The following is a 27,502-nucleotide window of genomic DNA, read 5'->3' as shown; positions in this document are numbered from 1 at the left end:
TGTCTGAGGTCAGATATGAACTCAGGTCCTCCTGAATCCAGGGCCAGGGCTCCATGCAGTGCTCCATCTAGCTGCCCCTAGAAACCATTTTTTTAACCTAGTCATGCCAATTCCATGGGAGGAAGAGAAGCTTCTAACCTAAGACCTGAAATGAAAGTGTTTTCTGTTGCCATCATCTCTGATGCTGGAGCTGCTTCAGGTAGCAGAACCATTCAACTAATGGAAATAAATTTCTCATGTCACTATAATTCATGATACTGTCTTCCCAGCAGTATTCAGGATCAGGTTGCTACTTACAAAAGGGATCTTTTATTTTTTTTTTTTAATTTATTTATTTGCAGGGCAATCGGGGTTAAGTGACTTGCCCAGGGTCACACAGTAAGTGTCAAGTGTCTGAGGCTGGATTTGAACTCAGGTCCTCCTGAATCCAGGGCCAGTGCTCTATCTACTGCGCCACCTAGCTGCCCCCTAAAAGGGATCTTTTAAAAGGATATGCTTTGATGTGTATATATATGTGTGTGTGTATATATATCTATATGTATATGTATATAGATATATAGATATAACCTATATCAGATTACCTGCTGTCTGGGGTGGGGAGGGAGGGAGAAAAATCTGAAATTGTAAAGCTTGTATAAACAAAAGTTGAGAATTATCTTTACCTGTAACGGAAAAAATAAAATACCTTATATGTAAAAAAAAAAAAAAAAGGATATGCTTTGGGCAGCTAGGTGGTACAGTGGATAAAGCACCAGCCCTGGACCTGAGTTCAAATCCAGGCTCAGACACTTGATACTTACTAGTTGTATCATCCTGGGCAAGTCACTTATCCCTCATTGCCCTGTAAAAAAAGCTGATAGAAGTCCTTATCCTACTTATGATATATTCATTCCATTGTTCTTTTAGTAACAATAAAATAAACTTCCAGTTTATAAATAGAAATTGATTTAGATCCATTAGATGTTTGAGCACCAAAGCCTACTCTGAGTCATCATGAAATGGAGGAGACTCAGGTTCTTGAAGGCTATACCAGCCGAGAACTAGATCTGGAAGGTTCTCCCAAGCTGTAATGGCTTCTGGTATGATCAAAATGACAGATTGTTCCAGCTGTCTAAGAAGTGGCCTCACTAAGTAAAGAGAACCCGATAGTAATAGGTTGGCTCTGAGGTAAGTTATTTGACCATGAAGACCCAAAAGAAAGAAATATTAAATAATCCACAGTCCTATGTGGCTCCCTTCCACTTCTATAATGACAATTGAATAAAAGAGGACAGAGGGTTTTAGACAATCTACAAACATTAATTTAATCTTGCTGTTCTAAATTTAAAATCAGTGTCCAACAAGCAATGAATCAAAATATTACTGAAGGAAATTAATCATACACACATTGACGTTCTCCCTATAAATGTAACCATAAGACATTAGGAAGTTGGAGCAAAATGGAAGCCTGATAGTTCACCAGAGAGGAAATTACAGAAGTTGAAGTTGGTTTTTTCATGTATTCAATGGCCTCAGAAAGCATTATGTCATGTGACATTGCATCAGCTCTCCTTTCAGGGCTCCTAATTAGGCTCTATGTAAGGGGACTGCAAACAAGAGGTTGTAGCTTATACACTAAAATGTCTTGTAGAGGGTAAAGGATCAAAAATTTGACAAAATTATCCAAGCCAAGTTAGCACACTTCTAAGTATGTAGTGACTACAATGAAAAAGACAGGCACAAGATAAAATGGCAAAACCCCAAAGAAACCCACACACATTCATTGGAAAATGTAATTCAGGATTAAGAAATGAAAGTGACCAAGGTCTACAAATTACTTAGGAGCCTCATGCCTATATATCATGAGCACTTTCTCCAAGAGGTGAGTTGGAAGGCACTGGGCATAGCAAGCAGTGAATGATATCACCAAAAATAAAATTGACAACATCTTAATAGACATGTAACAACTGGTTACAGAAGAGAGAGTCAAAACATAGACAGGTTAGTGCAAAGGCTAAAATAGATACTAAACTACAAGTAGAAAAGTATATCTTATCAAGATAAGACACTGCATGTAATTATAACAACTCTATATTGATCTAATTCAATAAGCTGTCAAGTTTGAAAAAATGAGAAATAGATAAAACTAAAAGAACTGAATCTCATATTACCATTTCTTAGAGAATTTCCATCAGTCTCAGAATCAAATGTCACAATAAGAAGGGCAAAAGAAACTGCATCAGTCAAAAAGCATTTGATCAAAACTGCTGGGAAAACTGGAAAACAGTATGGCAGAAACTAAGTATACATCAACATCTCATAATGTATACTAAAATAAGGTCAAAATTGGTACATGATTTATACATAATGGGTGATACCATAAGCAAAATAAGAGAGCATGGCATACTTTATCTGTCAGATTTATGGAAAGAGGAAGAATTTAGAACTAAAAAAGATATAGAAACCAATACAAAATATAAAATAGATAATTTTGATTATATAAAATTAAAGTTTTTGCACAAACAAAACTAATGTAACCAAGAGTATAAGGGAAGCAGAAAGCTGGGAAAGAATTTTTTTGAAATAAGTATTTCTGATAAAGGTCTCATTTCTCAACTATATAGAGAACTGAATGAAATTTATAAAAAATACAAGTCATTCCTCAATTAATAAATGGTCAAAAGGAAATGAACAAGTAGTTTTCAGACAAAGAAATCAAAGCTATCTATGATCATATGAAAAAATGCTCTAGATTACTATTGATAAGAGATAAAATTAAAACAACTCTGAGGTATCACCTCACACCTATCAGAGTGGCAAATATAATAAAAAAAGGAAAATATTGGATGTTGGAGGGAATGTGGGAAAACTGGGATGCCAATACACTGTTGTTGGAGTTGTGAAAAGGTCCAACCATTCTGGAGAGCATTTTGGAACTATGGCCAAAGGGCTATAGAAAGTGCATAGCCTTTGATCCAGCAATACCACTGCTAGGTTTATATATCCAAAAGACATCCCAAAAAAGAGAAAAAGACCTATTTATGCAAAAAATATTTATAGCAGTTCTTTTTGTGGTGGCTGAGAATTGGAAATCAAAGAAATGCCCATCAATTGGGGAAAAGCTAAACAAGCTGTGATATATGATGGTGGTGGAATATTATCGTGCTATAAGAAATAACAAGCAGAAATGCCTGGAAAGACTTGAATGAATTGATATATAGTGAGTGAACTGGACCAAGAGAATGTTGTGCACAGTGACAGTAATTTTATTTGATAAAGAACTGTGAATGACTTAACTGTTCTCAGCAATACAATGATCCAAGACAATCCCAAAGTACTAATGATGAAGCATACTATCCACCTCCAAAGAAAGAACTGATACTGATTGAACACAGACTAAAACACTTTCTTTCATTGTTTTTATTTTATTCAAGTTTTCAAATACAAAATGACTAATATGGTAATGTTTTACATAATTGTACATGTATAACCTATATCTGATTGCTTAACACTTCAGGGAGGGGACAGGGGAGGAAGGGAAGGAAGGAAGGACAAAATTTGGAACTCAAAACTTTAAATAAAATTGTTTATCATTAAAAATACAAAATAAGCATTTGATCTCCTTGTCAAGTGATGAGACATAGTAGCCAAGGATAATCAATAGTTTAAAACACAAGTTCATTTGTAAATCAATATAGAAGGGCATGACAGAAGATTATAATTGGAACTTTCTCATAAAACAGTGGGAGGGAAAGAGAAGGGGTGGGGGGAGAAGGGAAATGAATCTATAGAAAGACTAGTTTGTGAGACCCAACTAAGCCAGATCAAGAACAAAAATTGAAACTGAAAAGCAAGATAAATGCCCAGATGGTGAGAGAGCAAATAGCTGCCCTCAATGAGACCTAGAAGAATTACATCAAAGGCTATTTATATAACCTATAAATGTGATTGCTGATCCAGTGATCTTTGAGAGGGTATATAGAATAGGAAAAGTACATAGGACTAGAGAAGGGCACATTTTGTCCTGATTTTAAAAAAAGAGAAGGAAATAGTGTGGACATTTGAGACTGGAAGGAACACAAGAATTAGATTTGAAATGGAAAAGATTTGCCAGTATTCCAACTGTATTTTCTTCTGATTAATTATGACAGTGTAACAACAACATTTGGACCCTAAGATCTAATGCTCTTATGTTATATGAAGCAGAAATTGTGCTCAAGAAAAAAAGAAGTTGGGAAGGGTCTGACCAAATACACACAGAAGAAATCCAGACTTGAGGGGATACAGTTTTACAGGTACTCAGAATATCAATTTTCTAGCTATATCAAAGATGGGAAAATTATTTTTTTCTTTTTTTTTGTTTGGTTTTTTGTTTTGCGGGGCAATGAGGGTTAAGTGACTTGTTCAGGGTCACACAACTAGTAAGTGTCAAGTGTCTGAGGCTGGATTTGAACTCAGGTCCTCCTGAATCCAGGGCTGGTGCTCTAGCCACTGCGCCACCTAGCTGCCCTCAGGAAAATTCTTAAAGGATGGAAAAGATTGTCAATGATATGACTTTCTTAAAATGTAGCCAAGAAGATGAAAGCAAATGCCCAGACATAATTCCCCTTTATGGGATTTGCTTTTACACATATTGATGAAAATAAGAAAAGGGAAGAGGCAGGTGGTCTTTCACAGATGAGCCTTTAGAGTGGATCACAGTTTCACATTCCCAAATTGATAGAGAAATATTCAGGGGCAGCTAGGTGGGGCAGTGGATAGAGTGTGGAGTCTAGAGTCAAGAAGTTTCTTCTTCCTGAGTTTAAATCTGACCTCAAATAGTTGACAAGTCACTTTACCTTGTTTGCCTCAGTTTCCTCATCTGTAAAATAAGCTGGAGAAGGAAATGGCAAACCACTCCAGTATCTTTGCCCAAAAAACCCCAAATGGGTTCATGAAGAGTTAGACATGACTGAAAAACGACTGAACAACATAGTAGATACAAATTCTATTGCATTCATTACTTGTTGATTACCAAAAAAAAATTGCTTCAGTATAACAAAATGAAGTCTTAAAAATTCCAACAAAGAGACTTTTGTTAAGATAATACAAGACTCCTTGATACACCCAATCACAGAGATACTTTTGGTCACCAATTCTCTGACTAATAAAGCATAATACAAACTCCTGGAGAATAGGAAATATTTCATAAGACCCATAGGCTATTTAATATAGCCCTTCCTCTCATTTTACAGTTGAGGAAATTAAGGCCCAGGTAGATTAAATGAGTTGCCAAGATACCACAGGTATCAGGGACAGGATTTGAATCTAGTTCAAATTTTTAAATGTCTAAACACAGAAGCAGGGATATAGCCACACCTATCCTAAGGCCTTGCACATTGTGACTGTTCAATAAGAGTTTACTAAATTGAACTGAATTAAGCAACACATAAAGCAGAGAACAAATGCTAGCAATGGTGATTGCCATTGTCAAGGAAGATGCTCTGTGCGTTGTCTAAATGGAAAAGGGATTCCCTAAAGATGCTTCTTTTTCTGGATGGCATTTTACTCACCTCAAGGCCCAGAATACTGAATCAACAGCTGATGCACAGAGGGATCATTTAATTAATCTTCAGTCAAAAAGTGTGCTAGGAGATTATAAATAAGTATTTTTGACATTTCTACAGTATTTTAAGTTTTGCAAAGTGTTTTCCATGCATTAATTCATGTGATTCTTACAATAACTCCATGAAATAGGTAGCACAGTTATTATACTCATTTTTTTTATATAACAGAAGAAATTAGAACTCAGAGAAATTAAGGGATTTGTCCACAGCTAGCAAGTGCTAGAGGCACGATTGATGCATGGTTTTCCTGACAAGTCTCATATACTTTTTTTTTTCAGGGCAATGGGGGTTAAGTGACTTTCCCAGGGTCACACAGCTAGTAAGTGTCAAGTGTCTGAGGCCGGATTTGAACTCAGGTACTCCTGAATCCAGGGCCGGTGCTTAATCCACTGCGCCACCTAGCCGCCTCGAGTCTCATATACTTTTTACACCACTAGGTTGCCTCCAGAAAAAACAAAACATAACAAAAACCCCAAACCAAAATCTCATGGAATATAATCTTCTAGTTCTTGCATTTTTGCATCTAGATCTATGTTACAGAGATTTAAGGCCTGTGATTCAGGAATACTTTCTTATTTATCACTGTCTTCCCCAATGCCTGGCATAGGGCTTTAACCACAGTGGTCATTAAGTATTTTTATTGAATAGAATACTTAGTGAAAAATGGTTTGAGATGAAGTATGGTGGGTGAAGAACAGAGAGACCTGTTTTACTGGATCTCAGAGTTCAAGAAAGGGAGTAATGTTCAATGATGCTTGTATAGGGCTTAAAAAACTAAACAGAGGTGTTTTATATTTTATCCTAAAGGAAATAGGAAATCACTGGAGATGGTTGTACTTGGATAACATGAAACCGTAATGTACCCGGTCATCACAGTTGTGGGAATTCCTTCAGCTCTGTTCAGATGCTCCAACACAAAAATAATTCCTAAGAAATATGAAGTTCAAAGGTACAGAACAATTATTCTGAAAGCATCTGCTTCAGGTTATTTCAAAATTTGAAGCGGGCAAAACTTTTTCTCATAGATGGTTGGCAAAACTAGGTTTAGTTGTGTAACAGGGAAACAAAATCATACATTTTAGCGACTCTTATTTTGATGACATTAAAAATTATCTTTTAAAATAAAATTCATTTGGACAAATATTATATTAGAACTAAAAACAAATTAATGCAGGAAATGATCTCAGTGGGTTAATACCAACTTCCTGACTAAAATGCATATACTAAAAGAATAAAGTTTCTCTCTATAACCTATGTATTTTTTTCCTATATAGGCTTTTACTAAAATATCCATGTATTCTATTGCACAGATAAAATAAAAAATAAATCTAAAACAAACAGGCTAACCATTTGTTCCAGTTTCCTCAAGTAGAGGATTGCAAATAGCTAAATTATGAAGAACCAGTTATAACTCACTGAACCAGTGTGGATTGCATGGTTCCTTTGTCTTGAGTAAGGAAACATAGCTTTTTTGGGTGTATGAATCACATGCCATGGAAAAGGAGAAGGGAAGAGAGTGGAGAAAAGTTTACTCATTCATAAATTTTGTAGCACTACCAAGAAAATTATCTGTTAGCCAGATGCCACTACAAAGCAAATGAGTCTAATTCTACAAGGGAGACTGTTTTGAGAGAGGATCATATCCAGAAGGCCAATCTTTTTATCACAATGGCAAAGACACAGGCTATGTCCTTCAGGAACTGGGCATAAGGAAGGATAGTCACAGATTATCTGACTTTATATCACACAATTTAGCCCTTCCTTTTGTTGGTAGATGATGTAGGCATGAATGCAAACACACCAAGTTCCTTTTCATCATTAGAGTTAGAGATTACTATCTCCCTTAAAGAATGAACCAAATCAGAAGAAACCCATATATACATACATGCATATATACAATACTTACATACAGGTGTATATATACATATGCTTCCTACATATATATACACAAATATACATTGTACATACATGTATATATATATATATACATGCACACACATATCATCACTGTCTTCTTCACTCATGATTTCATGCATGTATAACAGTTCCCTGACAACTAAAAGTTCTTTCTTTTTGGGGGTTGGGGGAAGGCAATCTGGGTTATGTGACTTGACCAGGGTCACACAGCTCGTAGGTATGAAGTGTTTGAGTCCAGATTTGAATTCAGGTCCTCCTGATTCCAGGGCTGGTGTTCTATCCACTGAAGCACCTAGCTGCCCCCGTTTTTTCTTTTTGTTTCAGTCATTTGCATCTTTTGTACTAGGCCTATAGCAGGCACTTACTGACTGCTATTTAGGATGTGGTAGAAGCCTCAATAGTGACTCACAAATGTTCTACCCTACTGCCCTGACTTAAAACAAAAGTGAACTGCTTCCTAGTTCCTAAGTGAACTAGGCCATCAAGTATTACCTCGTTTCCTAAAGAACTATTTGGCCTAATTTGACCTTACTCAGTATAGTTCTGGAGGTACATTTACTTTTCATAGTCATACAAGGGTTTATTTCATAAAATCCTAGAATCATAATAGTCCTTACCCAAGGTCATTTATCCTCTTGCACCTCCTTTTTTCTGAATAAAGAATGTCTATGTTTTTCATATTGATCTATTTTTTAAAGTTATGCTCAAAGTCTTCAGTAACCCATTTCATTAGCCGACAGCACTTGTATTTGTGGTTTTTTTTCTCATAACCCACCCATGTATTTTTTAATGACCACAAGAAATAAGGCACTAACTGGATCCTACTCGAACTGTTTTGAAAAGCCCTCATTTTATAGCTCAGATCAAGTCACATTTTTTCTTCTCTTAAGTGAATCAATTATATAAATTAACTTATTTTTTTGGCAACACAATAAAGCTATAAACAATTGATAAACTAGCACTAAAAATATAAAATTGATTCAATATGAAACATATTTACATAAAAATATTTTTAGTATTGTGGACAAAAAAAATCAAAACAAAATCCAAAACAAAACACCACCTTGATATCATTTCTCTGTTCTAGAGAAAGATAAGAGGACCCTTGTAAACTTAGCCCAATAACTTAACAGAACATTTGTAACTCTAAGGAAAAAAATAGATGTAAAGGTTGTACTTTCTTCTCTGGAAAAGCACTTAGAAAATAAAGCAAAGTGGAAAAAATAGAACCAGAAGAACAGAGTACACAATAACTTTGAATATCTAAGAGAAAATGTAAATGATAAAGAATGGACAAAGAATTCTGATGAGAGTTTAAAGGGAATGACCGAAAAACTGTTATGATACTTTAGTCAATGAAATTAAGCAATTTCATTGTAATAAAACTTTTTAAAATTGCATCTTTAAAAATAATGATACCTCTAAGTTAACCCAAAAGCCTAAAATGAGATGCCAAATAGGAGTTAACTCCAGCAAAACATTACCTGTGCTAGGCTTCTGGCAGTATCTCAAATACTTAAGTACTTTCACCACTTCCTCCGGAACTCAGATACGCCCTAGAAAATCAGCTCCAGCAGGTCATCTCAGGACAATCAGTCTTAAGACAAAAATTCCCACAGAAAATGCTCTGTTGAAGCCAAGTACCCATTTTGGTGAAGTCAAAATATAGTATGGGTTCTGAAATAATCAGAAGTAACAATGCTTCTAAACCACAGAATGCTCTGGATTGCAAAATCTGCCTACAAATCACTTAGCTTTTCTACCAATTCCTTCCATTTGGCCTCAGTCTAACAGATAGGCATAAAACTATTGGGGTGGGGAGGGAAGGGAGAAGCAAAGAAAAAAATTAGCTATCACAACCTTTGTAAGGCAAGAGGACACACATTTTGATTCAGTTATAGGAAAGTGTCTTTACACATTCCAAAGCAGAAATTTCAAAGATAGGGGAAGAAAATCTGGCTCATTTCTTCGAGCTCCTTCTCATCATTATAGCCAGAGATTAATATCCGACTTGAAGAATGAACTAGACCAGGTAGAATCTGTCTTCCTCTTCTATCTTGGTTTGGCTCAGACTCAGGGGTATAGATGTATTATATTATTGTATTAAGCTGGCATTGGAGCCAGGGAGGCCTGGTTACAAGTCTCATCTTTGCTAGAGTTTACCCATATGATCCTGGGCAGGTCACTTGCCGCCTCTCAGCTCTATGCAATTCTCTAAGATTTTTAAGTTGTGTAGCAGCGTTTTTTCCTCGTTTTTGGTTGTTGTTGGTAGAGGAAATTCCTTTCCCTACACCAATAAAAGCATGGTTTCAGTCCCTACCCCTGTCCCATTATCTAGCCTCCTGTAGAGAGGGATATAAAATGGTGCCACACATCATTATATCTATTACTTCCCCCTTCTCTCCCTGCTCCCCCCCCCAAAGCAAACAAACAGATTAGGAACTGTTTACCCTGTGTAGTCTCCTGCTCATAACAAGAAATTGCATTGGGGCTTAGTAGCAAAAAGGCAAATTAGCCACAAGTTGATTTTCTAGTCCTGAGGTTAGAGAGGAAGTTTAAGTGGAAAAAAAAAAAAGAGCCTATCAAGTCTCACAGGAAGAGACAGTGAAATAAAGTGGTTCATAGAACCAGATGATGTGCAGGCAGGCAAGGAGGCAGTCTTCACTTCCTACACTTGCCTATACTTGGGCAGGAAGGGGACATTCATACACGGTGAACAGGCAGCTTTTTACATCCTCTAGCCTGACCACAAGTCTGAAACAAGATGTAGGGGAACAAAGATCAGAGCTGTTTTCACCCAACTTTGAAAGATAAGGTAGGACCTGAGAACCTGAAGGAGCCAAAGAGGGGAGGAGAAAGCCTCACCTATCCACTCTTGATCATTATTTGTAAGGCCTGCTAAAGCTTGCTTACAGCCCATTTTCCCATCCAATGTTGCCCTTCAAGTCACAGCATCACAGAAGCCATGGTGCTGTATACCAGGGGAGAAGGGACAGGGCCTTTTCCAGAAACAGCCTCAGCACCAGTCACATGGTAGGTGAACTTTTCTCCTCATTTCTCACCTGGCTGCACTACTCTGGGACTTCTTCACCAAGCCCCAGGAAGCTCATTTTGGGGATAATTTCATCATCTGCAAGATCTCATCAGCCTTGGTACTACTCCGCCTCCTCACCGTCCTCCTCACCTCCATTTAAAGAGAGAACTCAGGGGGCAGCTAGGTGGTGCAGTGCATAGAGCACAGGCCCTGGATTCAGGAGGACCTGGGTTCAAATCCGGCCTCAGACACTTAACACTTACTAGCTGTATGACCCTGGGCAAGTCACTTAACCCCAATTGCCTCACCCCAAAAAAAAAAAAAAAAGGAAAAAAAAAAGGGAGAACTCAGCTCAGACATCTGGATACACTACTCTGGGACTGCTCTGACTTCACCATGCCCCTTCAGTGGGCACCTTCTCTTTCTAACCCCTGCCCCAAGACCATGAATTCTTCAGTTTCCTTTTGTGTGTTGTCCTCCCCCATTAGATTGTAAATTCCTTGAGGGCAGCGACTTTCTTTTTCCACATCTGAATCTACAGTGCTTAGCACAATGCCTGGCATATAATAGGCATGTGATAAATGTTTACTGATTGTTTGATCAGGAGTATTGCGTTCAGATCTGGGCAACACAGTTGAAGAAAGACATTGATATGCTGGAGGGTGACAAGAGGAGGGTAACCAATTTGGTGAAGGGCCTTCAACTCACGGGAGGATCAGCTGAAGGAACTGAGGATATTTGCTTTGGAAAGCCAAACACTTGGGTGGACATAACGATTGTCTTCAAGCACTTGAAGGATTGTTATATGGAAGGAGGCTTAGTAGTACTGGGCTTCAGAGGACAGAGCCAGGAGCAAGAGGGAGAAGCTGTAGACAGGCCATTTTAGGCTCTTTCTCAGGTGTAACTTCCCAGCACTTAGAGCTGTCCAATGGTAGATGGGGTTGCTTTGAGAGGCAATGGGCTCCCTCTTCTGGAGGTCTTCAAATAGGTGTTAGGGGATCACTTGTTGGATATGTTGGAATGGTGATTCCTTTCAGGCGTGAGTTGGCTCTTAAAAAGTCTCCCCTCACTTTTAAATTTTGTGTTTTTGTATTGGCTTGAAATGTCCAGAGGAGTCCTAGCATATAGAGATCTCTTTCTCTCCAAATCCTCTCCTCCCCCTACTTCAACTACTACCCAGTTAAATTGACATCATAAAGCAAGGGTTTCCAATTTGTGAGTGACAATCCAATAGCCTCTAGGGTTGACATGAAACCTACAGTGCTAAGGGAGGGAGGGGGGCACAGGGAGCTATAGTTGTTCTGAGCTGTGTTGCACATCCTGCTTCTCACCTGAGGATACACAGGCTGGCAAAGGAGAAATATGGAATGGCAATTAGAGTGAAGTGTAGAAACTGTTGTACTTTCCAGGGCTCTTACCTAAAAGGCTTTAGTTTGGAGGGGGAAATAGTGAAGCTCTTTATTTAATTGTTATTTATTATTTAATATACAATGTGAATGAGAGCTGGACTGAGTGGATGGGCCTTCTTTCTTGTTCTGTATATGTCTATCACTCTGCACTTCATTTTCCCTTCCTTCAGAAATAATGCTTAGTTGGGAAGACTACAGAAAGAGAATATGTGTAGTGAATAAATTCTTTGTAATTCAACATATGAGAAGAGAGCACTCTAATGTCATTGTCCAAAAAGTAGCATTAAGAATGAAGCAGTGGGGGCAGCTAGGTGGTGCAGTGAATAAAGCACTGGCCCTGGAATCAGGAGGACCTGAGTTCAAATCTGGCCTCACACACTGGATACTCGCTAGCTGTGTGACCCTGGGCAAGTCACTTAACCCTCATTGCCCTGCACAAAAAAAAAGAATGAAGCAGGTACATCTTGAAAGCCCAGACAAAGAATTTTAGTTAATGATAATCCTATGATTCATCTAAATTCAACAAATAATTATTAAACCCTTTCTATGTGCAAGTCACTGGGGTTACAAAGCAAAAATAACCAAAAAACAAAAAACAAACCAAAACCAGTTGAGATTACCTGAAGGTCCTAAAAATTTTAACAGTAAATACTATCTAATCTAATTGTAAGGTAGCCTCACCCAAAAGGCATCTCAAGTATTTGGACCCTGAACAGGCATCAGTGAGGCAGCAGTAATAATAAAACATTTTTTTCTAGAGATTAACAAAGTATTTATACAGTTAACATAAACCCACAACTATCAAAACATTTTATTATGTACTTTAGCAATCAATGCTTTCTTTGTCACCTTATTTTGAAATTCAAACTCTTTGGCATATGTGTTTGCATGTAGCACTGTCAAAAACACATACAACCTACTAGCACCCAAGAAAAATGGGTACACTAGTCAAACCACATATTCAGAAATAGAGAGAAATAAGCAAAGTAGGTTTATAAGGAGTGTCAGGAAATGTCAATGTGTGAGATAAAAAGCAACACTAAGTGGCAAGTTTAGTAATATAGTACAACATGCGGTGCTTTAAGAACTATGTGCTTAGCTTGATGCCATTCTTGTCTTTAATTTGATGAGGTTATACTCCCAGGATAAAGAAACTTCAATTACGTCCAATTTGGTATTAGAGGAGAACAAGTGATACTCAACAATGATCCATATCTTTAGCATTCTGCAATTAACTGTAAGATGAAGACAAGATGAAATCCCATTGTACTTAGTCTGTTAAATAAGAAAAAGCATTTGATTCAATGTCTGACTTTGACAAAAGTGTTTGACTCCTCAAAATCCTCTTTTCTAACAAATTGCCTCCCATCCATACATAAAGTCATTCAAAAGTCTTTGCTATAACAACAGAAGTAACCCTGTCCAATGACCTTCAGATCATTAACATAAAACACGGAGACGCATTCTTGTTAAAGATGTTTGCCACTGTGAGGTCTAACACAGAGTCTAAGTTGAAAAGAGATTATCAGTGAATGATTGGGTCCTCCAGATGCTCCAGTTGGCAGACAACATCATGCTGGTTACATCACACCCCAGCACACTGCAGAATCTTCTTTAAGATAAATGTAGGGGCAGCTAGATGGCGCAGTGGATAGAGCACCGGCCCTGGAGTCAGGAGTACCTGAGTTCAAATCCGGCCTCAGACACTTAACACTTACTAGCTATGTGACCCCGGGCAAGTCACTTAACCCCAATTGCCTCACTAAAAAAAAAAAAAAAAAAAAAAGATAAATGTAACCACTTAAAAGAATGTGTCCACATGGAAAAGACTAGGTAGCTTTCTACTGCCCAAAGTACAACGTGCTTTTGGATAGTACATAGAAATTGTCCATAAATATTATATATCTGAGATCAATAATAGTATGGTAGAGAATGAGTTGGCCCCAGAGGTGAAAAGGAGGGAGAGAAGCTTAGTTTGCCTTTAAAAATGGTGGATTTTTTTTTTAAAGCAATTCCAGGCATTCCATGAAACAAGGGCTCACATTTTCAATATCAATATTCTACCAGGTTTGTTATATAGCAATGAGACATGGAATGCAAATATCTCAAAAGAATTAAAAATGAGTATCATATAGAGGAAGCAGCTAGGTGGCAAAGTGGATAGAGTGCAGGGTGGCAAATATAACAAAAAAGGAAAATATTGGATGTTGCAGGGTATGTAGGCAAACTGGGAAGCAAATCCACTATTAGTGGAGTTAGGACAAGATCCAACAATTCTGGAGAGCAATTTGGAACTATGCCCAAAGAGCTATGGAACTCCATATACCCTTTGATCTAGCAATACCACTGCTAGGTTTATAGCCCAAAGACATCCCCCCCTCAAAAGAGAAAAAGACCTATTTGTACAAAAATATTTCTAGCAGCTCTTTTTGTGGTGGCTAAGAATTGGAAATCAAAGGAATGCCATCAATTGGGGAATGGCTAAACAAACTGTGGTATGTGATGGTGGTGGAATATTATTGTGCTATAAGAAATGCCAAACAGGAAGATTTCAGAAAGGCCTGGAAAGAGTTGTATGAACTGATATATAGTGAAGTGAGGAGAACCAAGAGAACATTGAAAATGGAGACAGCAATATTATTTGTTGTTTTTTGTTTGTTTTTGTTTTGTTTTGCGGGGCAATGAGGGTTAAGTGACTTGAGCAGGGTCACACAGCCAGTAAGTGTCAAGTGTCTGAGGCTGGATTTGAACTCAGTTCCTCCTGAATCAAGGGCTGGTGCCTTATCCACTGTGCCACCTAGCTGCCCCCAACAGTAATATTATTTGATGAAGAACTGTGAATGATTTAACTGTTCTCAGCAACACAATGATCTAAGACAATCCCAAAGGACTAAAGATGAAGCATAGTATCTACTTCCAAAGAAAGAACTGATATTGATTGAACACAGACTGAAGCATGCTATTTTTCATTTTCTTTCATTTTTTTCCTTTATTCAAGTTTTCTTTTACAAAATGAGTAATATGGTAATGTTTTATATAATTGCACATGTATAACTCACATCTGATTGCTTACCACTTCAGGGAGAGGAGAGGGGAAGGAAGGAAGGAGGGATAAAATTTGTAATTCAAAACTATAAATAAAATGTTTATTATAAAAGAAAAAAACAAAAACAAAGTGGATAGGGCACTAAGCCTAGAGTCAGGAAGATCTGAGTTCAAGTCTGACCTCAGACATTTACCAATTGTGGGACCCTAGGCAAGTCACTTCACCCTGTTTGCCTCAGTTTCATCATCTCTAAAAATGAATTGGAGAAGGAAATGGCAAATCACTACAGTATTTTTGACACGAAAACTCTAAATATGATCATGAAGAATTGGACACAACTGAAATGAATCAACAACAACAACAAGAAATTCACATAGAGGGTAATGGAGGAAAACATGTTGGTTGTGGACAGGCAGCAATATATATTCCATGAAAAGATTTAAGAACAGGAGTAAAAGATGACATCAAGGAAAAATGTGGCAGGAAGAGAAGATGGGCTGACTACGTGGTGGAGGGAAGAGGATGACAGGTAGATAACCCAAGTGCACCACTGGTACCCTCACAATGACAGAAGAAATGCCTCTAGGATGTTGGATGGACCTCCTGAGGCAAACTTATGGGAGGACATGGACAGGTGTCATTTAGTATGAAAAGCATGAGCTGTGATTTGCATCATTGGAGAGGACTTCTTAATCAATAACATCACAGAACCATTTGAGTATTTCAGAGAGACATAAGAAGAGAGAAGTAATGTTTTACATAATTGAACACATATAGCCTATTGCTTACCACCTCAGGGAGGGGGAAGGGAGGAAGGGAAGGAGGGATAAAATTTGGAATTCAAAACTTGAAATAAAAATGTTTATTATAAAACAACAGATTGTTACATAGCAAAGTTGCCAAAAGCTACAAAGCATTACAGCTAGTATAGCTGAGCAAACTTTAGTTGAAAAGATGTCATTAAGTTTTACATAATTGCACATGTATAAGCTATATCTGGTTGCTTATTGCCTTAGGGAAGAGGAGGGGAAGGAGGAAAGGAGGGATAAAATTTGAAACTCAAAATTTTAATTTATTTTATTTTATTTTTGTTTGTTTGTTTGTTTTGGGGGGCGATGTGGGTTGACTTGCCCAGGGTTACACAGCTAGTATGTGTCAAGTGTCTGAGGCTGGATTTGAACTCAGGTCCTCCTGAATCCAGGGCTGGTGCTTTATCCACTGAGCCACCTAGCTGCCCCCCGAAACTCAAAATTTTAAATAAAAATGTTTATTATTTTTAAAAAGAGGTCATTAAGTATCTATACAAATTAGTATCATGGCTTCAGAAAGCAATTTTTTATTATTACTGTCATCATTATTATGTCTGATTATTCATTATGACATGGCTTTGGATAGATCATAGGTGAAATCACATCTTAGATATTTATACACAGCAAAAGACTTGTATAACAATTATCTTATGAAGTGGGTAATTAGACCTATTTCCTTGAACCATTACTATAAGCATACAATAACATTTGCTATAGGCCCCTGTCTAATTATGTCCTACCAATATAAATAGGTGCTTCCACAATACCTTATTTCTTAACTATAAACTGATGTACCACCACTACCACCCATTATCAGCAGCAGCAGAAATAATCACAAACATACAAGGACTTACTGTGTGCCCAGCACTGTGCTAAGTATTAGAGATACAAAGAAAAAACACTGAGGATTGCAGGTGATCAAATGGACAATGGAAAGATACATGGCAGGCATAAATGGGCTGTAGCATGTGATCAGCTTTGGCTTGTATGCAATAAAAGACATCATCAAGGAATTTCAAATACATCACTACAACCAGAAATTGAGTTTAAAGGGCATGTCTTATTCTAAAGGCATAACAGAGACCTGTCCTCAAGGCCAAGAAGACCTGGGTTCAAGTATTACCTTTGATAAACAATGGCTGCATGACCCTGGGTAAGTCCCATTACCTCTTAGTGCTGTAGACAACTCTCCAAGACTATAAATTGTAAAGCAATTACCAACCTGCATTGATCAAGTGAATTTATTTATCCTGGAGATCTCATCATTAATGAAATCACACGTATAATTCTGATCCATCTTTACCAACACAGGTTAGTAGTTTTGTTGAAATTGCTGTTATTTTTATAAAAGCAACATGTCACAAAGGCAGCTAATTTACCCACTTTTACTGTGAAATCTGTACAAGGAAGTTATCTGAACCATCTTTACCTTGCTAAGTATATGCTATTAAAAAAAACACAGAAATCAAACAAACAAAAACAGGCTGATACCAGATTAGGAGTAAGAGGTATTTTTCCACTTTAAACTGTTGTGTCTTGCTTATGGTTGTCACAGTGATTAAAAAATAATTCTCATTACCTTAATTTATTTGATTTGAGCCCATACATAGGTCTTTTCCTTTTCCCCTAGAATCTGCAATTATGCTTATACATGTGTATATCCATATACATAGACATATATACACATACTGACATATAAACATATGTTCTTGTTACACATCATAAAATATTGATGGACTTTTGATTTCACTGTTGTGTCCACTCCTTCTATTAGTAGAGATGGCAATCCATCCATTCCTTCTCCTGGGTGAGATTTTTCCTTGTCATTGCATAAATCTTTGATAGAAGAGCTTGTGCTCTCATACTATAGACCTGCCTCTATTTCTTTTTTCTTTTTCTTTTCTTTTCTTTTTTTTTCTCAGGGCAGTGAGGGTCAAGTGACTCAGTCAAGTGACTGAGTCACAAAGCTAGTAAGTGGCATGTGTCTGAGTCTGGATTTGAACTTAGGTCCTTCTGAATCTAGGACCAGTGCTTTATCCGCTCGCCCCCTACCTCTACTTCTTAAAATTCCATGTAATGGATAATATAAATTATAAATGGGATACTGTGAGATTGAACCATAGGTAACTTTCATCTCTAATTTTTTTTAAAGGTCTATTCTATGTAATTAAATCCATGATGAAAAGTGTCAAAAACTATTGACAGACAAACGCTACAGGTCACCCTGCTCATTTGGAAATTATTTTTGCAATGCAATTTAGAACTACATGGGACAGAATGTTCCTTCAAATATATAAACTTCCCCTTTACTTCGTTATGACAAACTAAATTTTTGACTACCCAAAACTACCCTTTTTATAAGAGAGAAAACTATGACATATACCCTGGCTAAGAGGAACAATACCATCTCACTGATTTGTTGGTCTCATTTCCTTCCATTTCTCATGACAGCATGTAATTTTTCCATTTTATAATGTATCCAAGTTATGAATGTGTACAATAACAGTTCAAAACCTGGCAACTCATTGCATTCATTCATCAACAAATACATTGGAGCCTCATGAGAATACTATCCTCTAAGTCTATGCTACAGATCAGGTTGCAGAAGAAACAATACTAAACTAAAATGCCAGCCTCTTCTTCCCCCTCTTCTTCCATAATTGTTACAGAAACAGACCCTGAAACATTTGAGGTAATTGGGAACCAAAAAGACCGACTTGAGAAGGTATCAACTACTGAGTAGTTCCCTTTTATTGATTCAAAGATCTTCTATTTCAACAAGTGATATTGACAATTCTATCAAAGACCTGGAAGACTATAAAATACTCCATTTCACTACTATATATACTTTCTCCAGATAAACCCTCCAAATTTGTGGGTGGGTTACCCTACTTGCTGAAGAAGAGTTACTTATATTGTGTAGGGGAAATTACAAAACCTGCTTAGTTCTTTTGAGGTATCTTTATTGCTCAAGCACTACATGTTAGAGGGCTTGGCAAAAAAAGAGGAGAGCTATGGAATTTCTGCTCTGGAGCCTCAAAGAGTTAAGACTTTGAGTTGTTACCTTCTGCCCTTCAGGTTACAAAATCCCCTTGCATAATATGGAACCACATTGCACTAAATTCTGGGCTATAGCAGGTATGATAATGAAGATCTGGAATGGAACTATAGGGAATGTGCTTTCACAACATAAAATGCTTGTCATGGGACAAGAATAATAATGATGTTTTATGAGGTTTTCATTGTATATAATGCATTTCTAGAAACACGATTTGATCCTTCTCTTGAAGCATGTGATTTCTATCTGAATTTGTGCAATGGGTCATATTGTAATGGAATAATAATGCATTATTGTTACAATAAAATGAGAATGTCAACCATCGGACTTTGGAAAACCTGATTTTAATCAGTTTCAAACTACTTTTGGGTCCTCAGTCGATTGTCAAAACAGAAGGATTGTTATCTCATTTCTTCTACTTGCTTTTGAAAAATAGGAAGATTTCTGGGCTGCAGAAGTAAGTTACTCTTTTCCCATTTAGAGAACCCTTCTGTCTGTGAGAGTTCCAGATTATTGGGATGTTTTTTGACCCAGCTATCACACAAAAGAAGTTGAAGTTCAATACCAATATTGACAGCCCTTGCTCTGAAGAATCTCTTTCTATACAAGGCATCTTTTATCCTAATGTACCAAAAAGGAAGAATGAGTTACCAATACCAGTACTTGTCAGTATTGCTAAAAACTGAGATTGTTGCTTCCCAGAAATAGAACAATGAGACCAACAGCATCATGGTTACCTGAGTGAGTGGTTCCTGGTAAGGTCAGGTTGACGCTCCTGTAGAATTTCAAAGATATTGGGCTGACGCAGAAATGCAACAATCTTGTCATTGTAGGCTGTGTTAATGGAAAAGGAAAATATTTTTAAGAACAATCTGGAATTTCTGCTGTACTAATAATGATAAAACTCCATGCAAATTTTTTTTAAAAGATACTTGGATATTTTGGTTGTATCTAAAATTAGTGTTATTATCATGACTTTAATTAGCATGTAATTTACTTTATGACTGGGCAACTAGGTGGCTTGGAATCAGGAAGACTTGTCTTCATGAGTTGAAATCCAGTCTCAGAAACTTACTAACTGTGTGATCCTGGGCAAGTCACTTAGCCATATTTGCCTCAGTTTCTCATCTATAAAATGAGCTGGAGAAGGAAATGTAAACCACTCCAGTATCTTTGTCAAAAAAGCCCCAAATGGGTAGCAAAGTGTCAGACACAACTAAAATGATTGAACAACAACAGCAACAATTACTCATGGTTAATCTATTAATATATGTAACATCTGTCCTCATTGAGCATTTTAACAGAATCATCTAATGGAATCACAGTTATCATCAAGTGGCAAGACAAGAATGATGCTAAGACACTTTGTATATCCCATCAGACAATTCCCAACAGACAATAGATACATGGAAGATGAGTGACAGCCAAATAGTGGCAATTACAAACAATTTTGCATTAAAATGTTAGGAAGACTACAATGCAGGGAACTTAAAGAAAATAAGCCATAGCTATTAACTCTTGGGAGGCTAAGACTAGAAATCTCAAACTATCAAGCAGCACTCAGAAAATGCAGAGGTTCTTTTGGGGTGAAATGTTAGATAGCCTATGGGACAAATGCTAGAGCTACAATCAAGAGTAGGTTCCGTAAGTAAGAATGATGGACACAAGGAAGGTGACAAGTCATTCCTACAACAAATATCTAAATGACAACGAGCCACAAGTGGGTCTTTTCCAATACATCTGCACAGAAAGCTACAATGCCCCACCCCCAATTAGCAGCTGCAACTTCAGACTTTAGAATACAATATAAATATATGTCTTAGCTGATGCTGACTAATAATGTCTGCAGCCAGAATTTAAAAATTCATGAATCAGAATCCTTTTTATTCTTTCTCTTTTGTTTGTTTTAAGTAAAATATTCTGTTGAAATCAAATTCATCAGTGACTGAGCTAATATAAATTGATCATTGAGACATTTAAAATTTATTGTAATATACTTGTATGGGTTGCAGGTATAATCCCTCTTTTTACTATATTTAATCTGATTTCCCCAAGTTGTTAATTAATAATTAATTCTTTCTCCAGTGTTTTGTTATATTAATTCTATCCACATTGTGTGCTTCTAAGTCTACTTTAGTATTATGGACTCAACTCCATGGATCTTTTTTTCTATTGTATCTTTCTATGTACTACACAGTTTTGTTTATTGCTACTTAACACTATAATTAAAGATATGGAATCCCAGTGTTTCTTCATTTTCCCCCTTAAAATTTATCTTGATATTCTTGACAATATGGCTTTATTTAATTTTGTGAAGTTCTCCATTGGTACCTTAAGTGGCACCACATTAAAGCTGTAAAATTGTCTGGGTGATATTGAGTTTCATTATATTGGCTTGATTTAGCCTTGTATATAAAGAAGAAACTACATTCTAAGACTTGTAAAATTTAAAGAAGTGCAATTATAGAAAATAAGCAAATTTGTTAAATACTAAACAAGGACAAATTAATATATATACATATATGTGTGTACACAGATATACAATATATATATATATAAACATACATACATATATGCTTATAGGCTTATATGGAGGCCAAAATGACTGATTGACTAATGTCTGGTTTAAAGAAAAAATAATTAAAAATGGACTTGTTTCCTTTAGCCTCAGAGAGCAGAAATAGGACTGATGAGTTGAAGTTCCAAAGAGGTAAATGCAACCTGGAAGTAAGGAAGAGCTTCTTAACAATTAGAGGTATTAGAAATGGAATGCATTTACAAGTGGTTTCATATTATTATCCTCTCTCCTCCCTACATCCTCTATTGGAGGTATTCAAGCAAAAACCAAAAGACTGACCACTTATCAGGTATGTTGGAGCAGAGATTCTTTTCCATGTATGCATTGGATCAGAGAGTCTTTGAGGCTCTTTGCATCTCTGATATTCCATGATGCCATAAAAGTATATTTAAATGGCTATAAGTATTTTTAATTATTAGGTCATGATCCAGGTTCAGCAAATACTTTTATGTTCTATAAATGATATATAACATCTTAAACCAAGTAATAATTATCTAGTTACAATAGGAGTATAAACAAAACCTTGATGCAGACATTTGCCAGACTTTAACATAACACACAATATTTCTCTTCCTCCTCTTCCTCCTTATTCTTTTCTTCCTCCTCCTCCTTCCATTTTCTTCTTTTCCTTTTCCTCTTCCTCCTCTTCCTCCTCCTCCTTGTTCTTTTTTTCCTTATCATCATCTCCTAGACCTGTAGTTTCACTACCTCTGCTTGTGGAGGTTGGTGAATGCTTATCAATTTAAATGCCTTACAGAGTTGTCTGGGATTCTAAAGAATGACTTTCCCAGGGCCACATAGCCAGTACCTGACAGGGGCAGGACTTGGACCAAGGTCTTCTTGACTCTGAAGCTGGCTCCCTATTGACTTCACTATTCTGTCTTTATATTCTGATACTCAGCATACATACATTGAAAACAAGCATTTAAATAATATTATAAAATATTCAAATATTCAAAGTGGCCAATATTATTGATTAAACTAATTTATGTAAAATCAAAATGTTCTTAAACTGCTAACATATAATCCAATTTTCAACATTTAGTGTCTTAAATTCATGTTTTTATATTATTTCCCAAGAATGAAAGCAGTTAAAAACCAATTTGATAGCTTTGTCTATACAGATTACATTTAATCTGAGTGGTCTGGCAATTTTAATGACACACGGCTTGATATTTTGCCTCAAGAAAATGCCTATTTTTATCTTAGCATATTGCTTCTATAGAAACAAATATTATATATTTTATATGCATGGTATAGGACTTCAGCACACAAGTAAGGACAGTAATAAATCTTAAAGAATGTTAATTGGTCTGATTGCATGAGAACCAGGAACATAAAAGGCTGACTCACTCAAGAAGAACTATCTCATCTAGGATAGGAGACTTAGTATTCTTCATCTCTTTCCTCATTTGTATTCATAAGACAAATAAAAAATTTAACAGAATCAAACCTATTCTTGATAGTGCTATAAAGCAGATGGGTGAACTAAAAAAGAAAAAGAATGCTGCATTTAAAATCTAGCAGAGCTGAAAGGAATCAAGAATAAAATTTTAATTAAAAAAAAAATTGAAAATAAAAACAAAAGAGTTGAAAACCTTTCAAGTTTTTCTCAAGTTTTTCTCTGCTTACATTTTTTTATGGGCCAACATAATAAGAGAATATCCTTTTAACTAAACAAAAGTTTATGTCTATAAAATATTGTAAATATGTTAATATTTCACAAAAGGAAAAATTCTCATCATCATTTGGCAATAGAATCATGGGATCATAGAATTTTAAAATTAGAAGGGACCTAGTTTAACCACACATTTTATGGATGAGGAAACTGTGGCCACAGAGATTAAATGACATAACCAAACTTAATAGCAGTGGAAAGACAAAACCCAGGTTTCTGACTAGCATTCTTTCCAATACATTATGCTCTTTCCCTACTTTTTTCTAGTACTGGGGGGAATATTTCTACTTTGCTTGAGGGAGCAGCAAGATTGAGATGCCATTTTTCTCAAAAGTCTTTTAAAATGTAGTATCATTGTTTTTTCCATTTAATTAATTATGCCACTGTAAGGTCATGTGCCCCAGTCTTAGAACATATAGTTTTGGGCATTTTTATTTCAAAATAGCAGGTGACTAATTTATTTATAATAGTCATATTTTATGTATCCCATAAGTCATTTTCTCTATCATTTTCAACAATCCAATAGTCCTATTCAGAAAAGGCTAAGGAATATGATAATTCACCTTTATCATTCTGTTATTTAAACAATGCAATGTTTTTAAAATTCAAATCAAGGTTTCTTAAGGAAAATGCAACAGAATTTCAAAGTAAAAAGCATCTGTGCCAATGCTTTAACATGATACACTTGTGACATGCTGGCACTTTCCAAATCACTTCAATCTTATGTGCCCAAAGGTCAAAATGTCCCAGTAAGGAATGTCACATTAATACAATCATCCAGATGCCAAACTCACAGCAACAAACAGCATGTACACACATGTATACTGCATAATGACATGCAAAATAAAATTAGAATTTCCTTATCTGAAGACCAAAATAGCAGCTGATGACATACCCACTGGAACCATGTCCTGGTACTGTGACCGACTGACAGTATTGAAGGTGCTAGATGGCCTAGGAAGAACTGGTGGCCCTGAATGTCGAGAGTCCTCTCCTACCTGTAAACAGAAATATAATCATGTACTGCCAAAGAACTGGAGTCCTCATCTAAAGCATGTCTTGGGAGTGTATCAATTGGAAATAATTTGTACATTTATAGAACTGAGCTCTGCAAATGAACAAGAAAAGGGCCAATTTGGGAGTTGAGTTAGGGCAATGTCCTAATGTTTAATTTTTAAACCCTTCCCCCTTTTAAAAAATTTCAGCAGAGGAAGTAACCAGCTACCTTTAGATAGATTCCTAATGCCTATTTTTCTGCTATTTCTATTTGGACATTACCACACAAGATAATTAGTAGCAGCAGCAAGCAAATGGATTTAATTTAATTGTACTAAATTGAATTAATGTATTTTATAATATAGACACAGGTTCTTGAACTTGATATGCAAACACATGTGTAAAACAATTTTGTTTTGAGGAACTGATCATTTTAGGGAGAGTTTATATTCTATCATTTTTTTCCATCTTTATAAACACACATGTTCTTCTACCAAAATTTCACAGAATACCAAATCATGAGGAGTAAGATATCAGAGGATGATCACATATATCATATTTATATGTTGATACTTAATAATGTATCCCCATTCTTATTTAAAGACTCATATCAATTTTAACATTTTGGAATATTCTAAATATCAAAGGTAGTGAGTATAGCTGGAAAGTCTCATATGTCTTTTTTCACATTGACTTATTGTAAATTCTTGGGTTTGTATAATGAGGTCAGCCACTGCCTTTGTGAGATCAATCACTACTCATGGTTTTTATTAACCAGGATGAAGGTACTATTTAAAGACACCAATGTCAGACATAAGGTTTTTCTCTTGCAAGTAGGGCGCTATGTGTCACCATTCTTAGAACTAGAATTGAGACCTGTCCTCGATTCCTCATTTCTTGAAATCAGACCCAGTCAACAGGCAAGTTGACATAGGACATAACACAGGATGTACCTCCCACCACTGATTAGACAGTAAGCATTTCCTCTGAAGGTTTAACAATATTGTAGATGAAAGGTGAACATCAGGAGGGGTGAGCACTGCTATACCCATATATCTTTCACATGAAAATCAATCTTCAGATAATGTTAGTGTTTATTTCAGCATCTCTTCCTGAAAATGGATTCATTAGGCTATCATAATACTTTAGATTCTGGGAAAAATGATAAAAGGGGTATTAGGGACAGTTATTATTTTTATTTGTGGCTTCCCTGAAAATGCAGCATTTTGAATAGTCCTTAGAACCATTTGCTTAATGAGAACTGAAAAATAAGGTGAGTTTGCTGAAGAGCAATGTGATGTCAGGCATAGTAGAAACATGCTACATATTTATCAAGTACCAGGTCCAAAGGTAAGAGATTTATTTGTGTTTGTAAAATGGATTGTGTCAGTATCCTGCAATGTAGCATTACTAATTTACAGGATAAGTAGGGGAAAGATTTATAAATTGCTCTTGAGTTATAAATACTGAACATAATATACTGAACAAATACTGAACATCTCTATAAATTTTACATGAGCTTCCCAGAAATGTCTTCACACGCGCACGCGTGCACACACACACGCGCGCGCACAATTATCAAACACACAAAGCCAATCAGAACTGGACTATGCATTGAGAAAGGGAATTATAAGAGTTTACTCCAAATGAATAAAATACAGACATGGAACTTTACTATATTATGTTTTCTCCTTATCAATAAAAGACTCCATCATCAATCCAGAATCTAAAGGATATCATGCTGGTGTTGAAAAGAGACATAAGTATGCATATTTGGCTGTTATCTAATAATGCTTTAGGGAATTTTTTTGAATTATGCATTTGAATGAATAAACATAAAAGCATTTGTTAAGTGCTTACTCTATTTGGAACACATTTCAGATAATGTATACAAAACCCAAACAATAAAGGCATTTAAAGCTGTTGGGGGAAGGCCAGATGACCTATATACATGAACATTCCCTTTTCTCACTTAAAACTGTTACAGTAATAAAGTGAAGCTGTCTGTGATTTGTAATTAGGAAATCTGAGTGCCCTCAAGTGGTTACAACATGCAACTGCATTAAGAATCCACAGAAAACAGGCCTATGACTGTGGCAGCCAAACCTTATAGAATCCATAGAGTTATCAAAGATTTAGGGCTGGAAGAAACCTTAAGGTCCAGCCCGTCCAAAACCTTAACTGACTTCTGAGGTCCCTACTAGCTCTAAATCTACAGTACTATGAACCCGAACCCTTCTCCTTAGGTCTAGCAAGCATGGCACATCAGACAGCCCTCCACAGCTACACATTCCAATTTTAAAGACCATCAGTGAAGGAAATTCCACAAGTTTTATTCTAGCAACCCTTTCCAAGGAATGCTTTCTTATGTTTAACTTCACTTCCAAATTACTGAAATTTAAAACTTTTGCAAGTAGTCTTTTCTGGATCTTCTTAATGGTAGAGGTTAGAGAAATTATCTCTAAGTTATCTTGTATGTAGCTTGTTTGCACAGTCATTTGCATGTTCTCTTCTGCACTGGCTTGTGAGCTTCTTGAGGTCTGCGACAGTTTTTGCCATTCTTTATATCCCCACCCAACACTAGCAGAGTGTCTGGCACATAGTAGGTGTTCAAAAAGAAATTTGTGTTGACTTGACTTGATGTATATATACTTCCTTGTGACCCTCAGTGGATATGCACAACAAATGATTAGGAAGCCATCTAGGCATAAGAGTCAATAAACAAAAATTGTGCCTTTCACTTCCCCATCTCCTCTGGATAAGATCATTGCTTTAAGAAAAAATCTTTCACTATGTGTGTTTTCAGAGAACTACTGATATTTTAAACTTCAATTTTTATCAAAATACCTCACATCAAACTACAAAAAAAAAAAAAAAGGAAAACTTTTTTTAGGTCACCTCAACCTAAGTACAGCCACATCCTGATCAGTTTTCACCAGCCCTCAGGAAAGTCCCCCAGAAAACTTTGTGACTCACTTCACCAGCACTGTGGCTGCGCTGCCTGGTCAGGTGTTGCCGATGTACCAAAGCGCTTGTGGGTCTGCTGCTCTGCAGTGGGAGCCGGGGGTCAATGAAGGTGGTAGTACGGGAATTGTGGTCAACAAAAAAAGCCTGGAAGACAGACAAACTCATAGTTAATATTTGCCACCTCTACAGATAGAACATTCCTGCAGTAGCTAGCTATTCTGGGATCACGTGAATACATTTAAGATTCACTTCCTTAGCCCTCTTTTACAAAATCCTTCAAATCTTTGTCTTATCGTTAACATCCTTTTATAATAGGACTTATATTATTAATTATATGAATGCTATCATCAGTTAGGATTTTGAAATTGGAATAGAACTTAAGAGTCATTTACTTCAACCCTTTATTTTTGCAGATGAAGAAACTG

General features: G+C 36.4%; 1 protein-coding gene across 4 annotated transcripts in view; it reads right to left on the bottom strand.

Moving 5' to 3' along the window:
• HECW2 (HECT, C2 and WW domain containing E3 ubiquitin protein ligase 2) overlaps positions 1-27,502 on the bottom strand; it is a 449,127-nt gene that overhangs the window by 59,697 nt on the left and 361,928 nt on the right. For all 4 annotated transcript variants that reach the window (XM_043994321.1, XM_043994323.1, XM_043994320.1 and 1 more), the window contains 3 exons: positions 27,087-27,221; positions 24,010-24,112; positions 19,596-19,692 (listed from right to left, as the gene is read on the bottom strand). In XM_043994321.1, coding sequence (XP_043850256.1) covers positions 19,596-19,692; positions 24,010-24,112; positions 27,087-27,221 — 335 coding nt within the window. The remainder of the gene's footprint in view (positions 1-19,595; positions 19,693-24,009; positions 24,113-27,086; positions 27,222-27,502) is intronic.

Source organism: Dromiciops gliroides, chromosome 3, assembly GCF_019393635.1.
Source record: "Dromiciops gliroides isolate mDroGli1 chromosome 3, mDroGli1.pri, whole genome shotgun sequence".
In the NCBI taxonomy this organism is placed as follows: Eukaryota; Metazoa; Chordata; class Mammalia; order Microbiotheria; family Microbiotheriidae; genus Dromiciops; species Dromiciops gliroides.
This window is presented reverse-complemented; position numbering and strand designations above follow the sequence as displayed.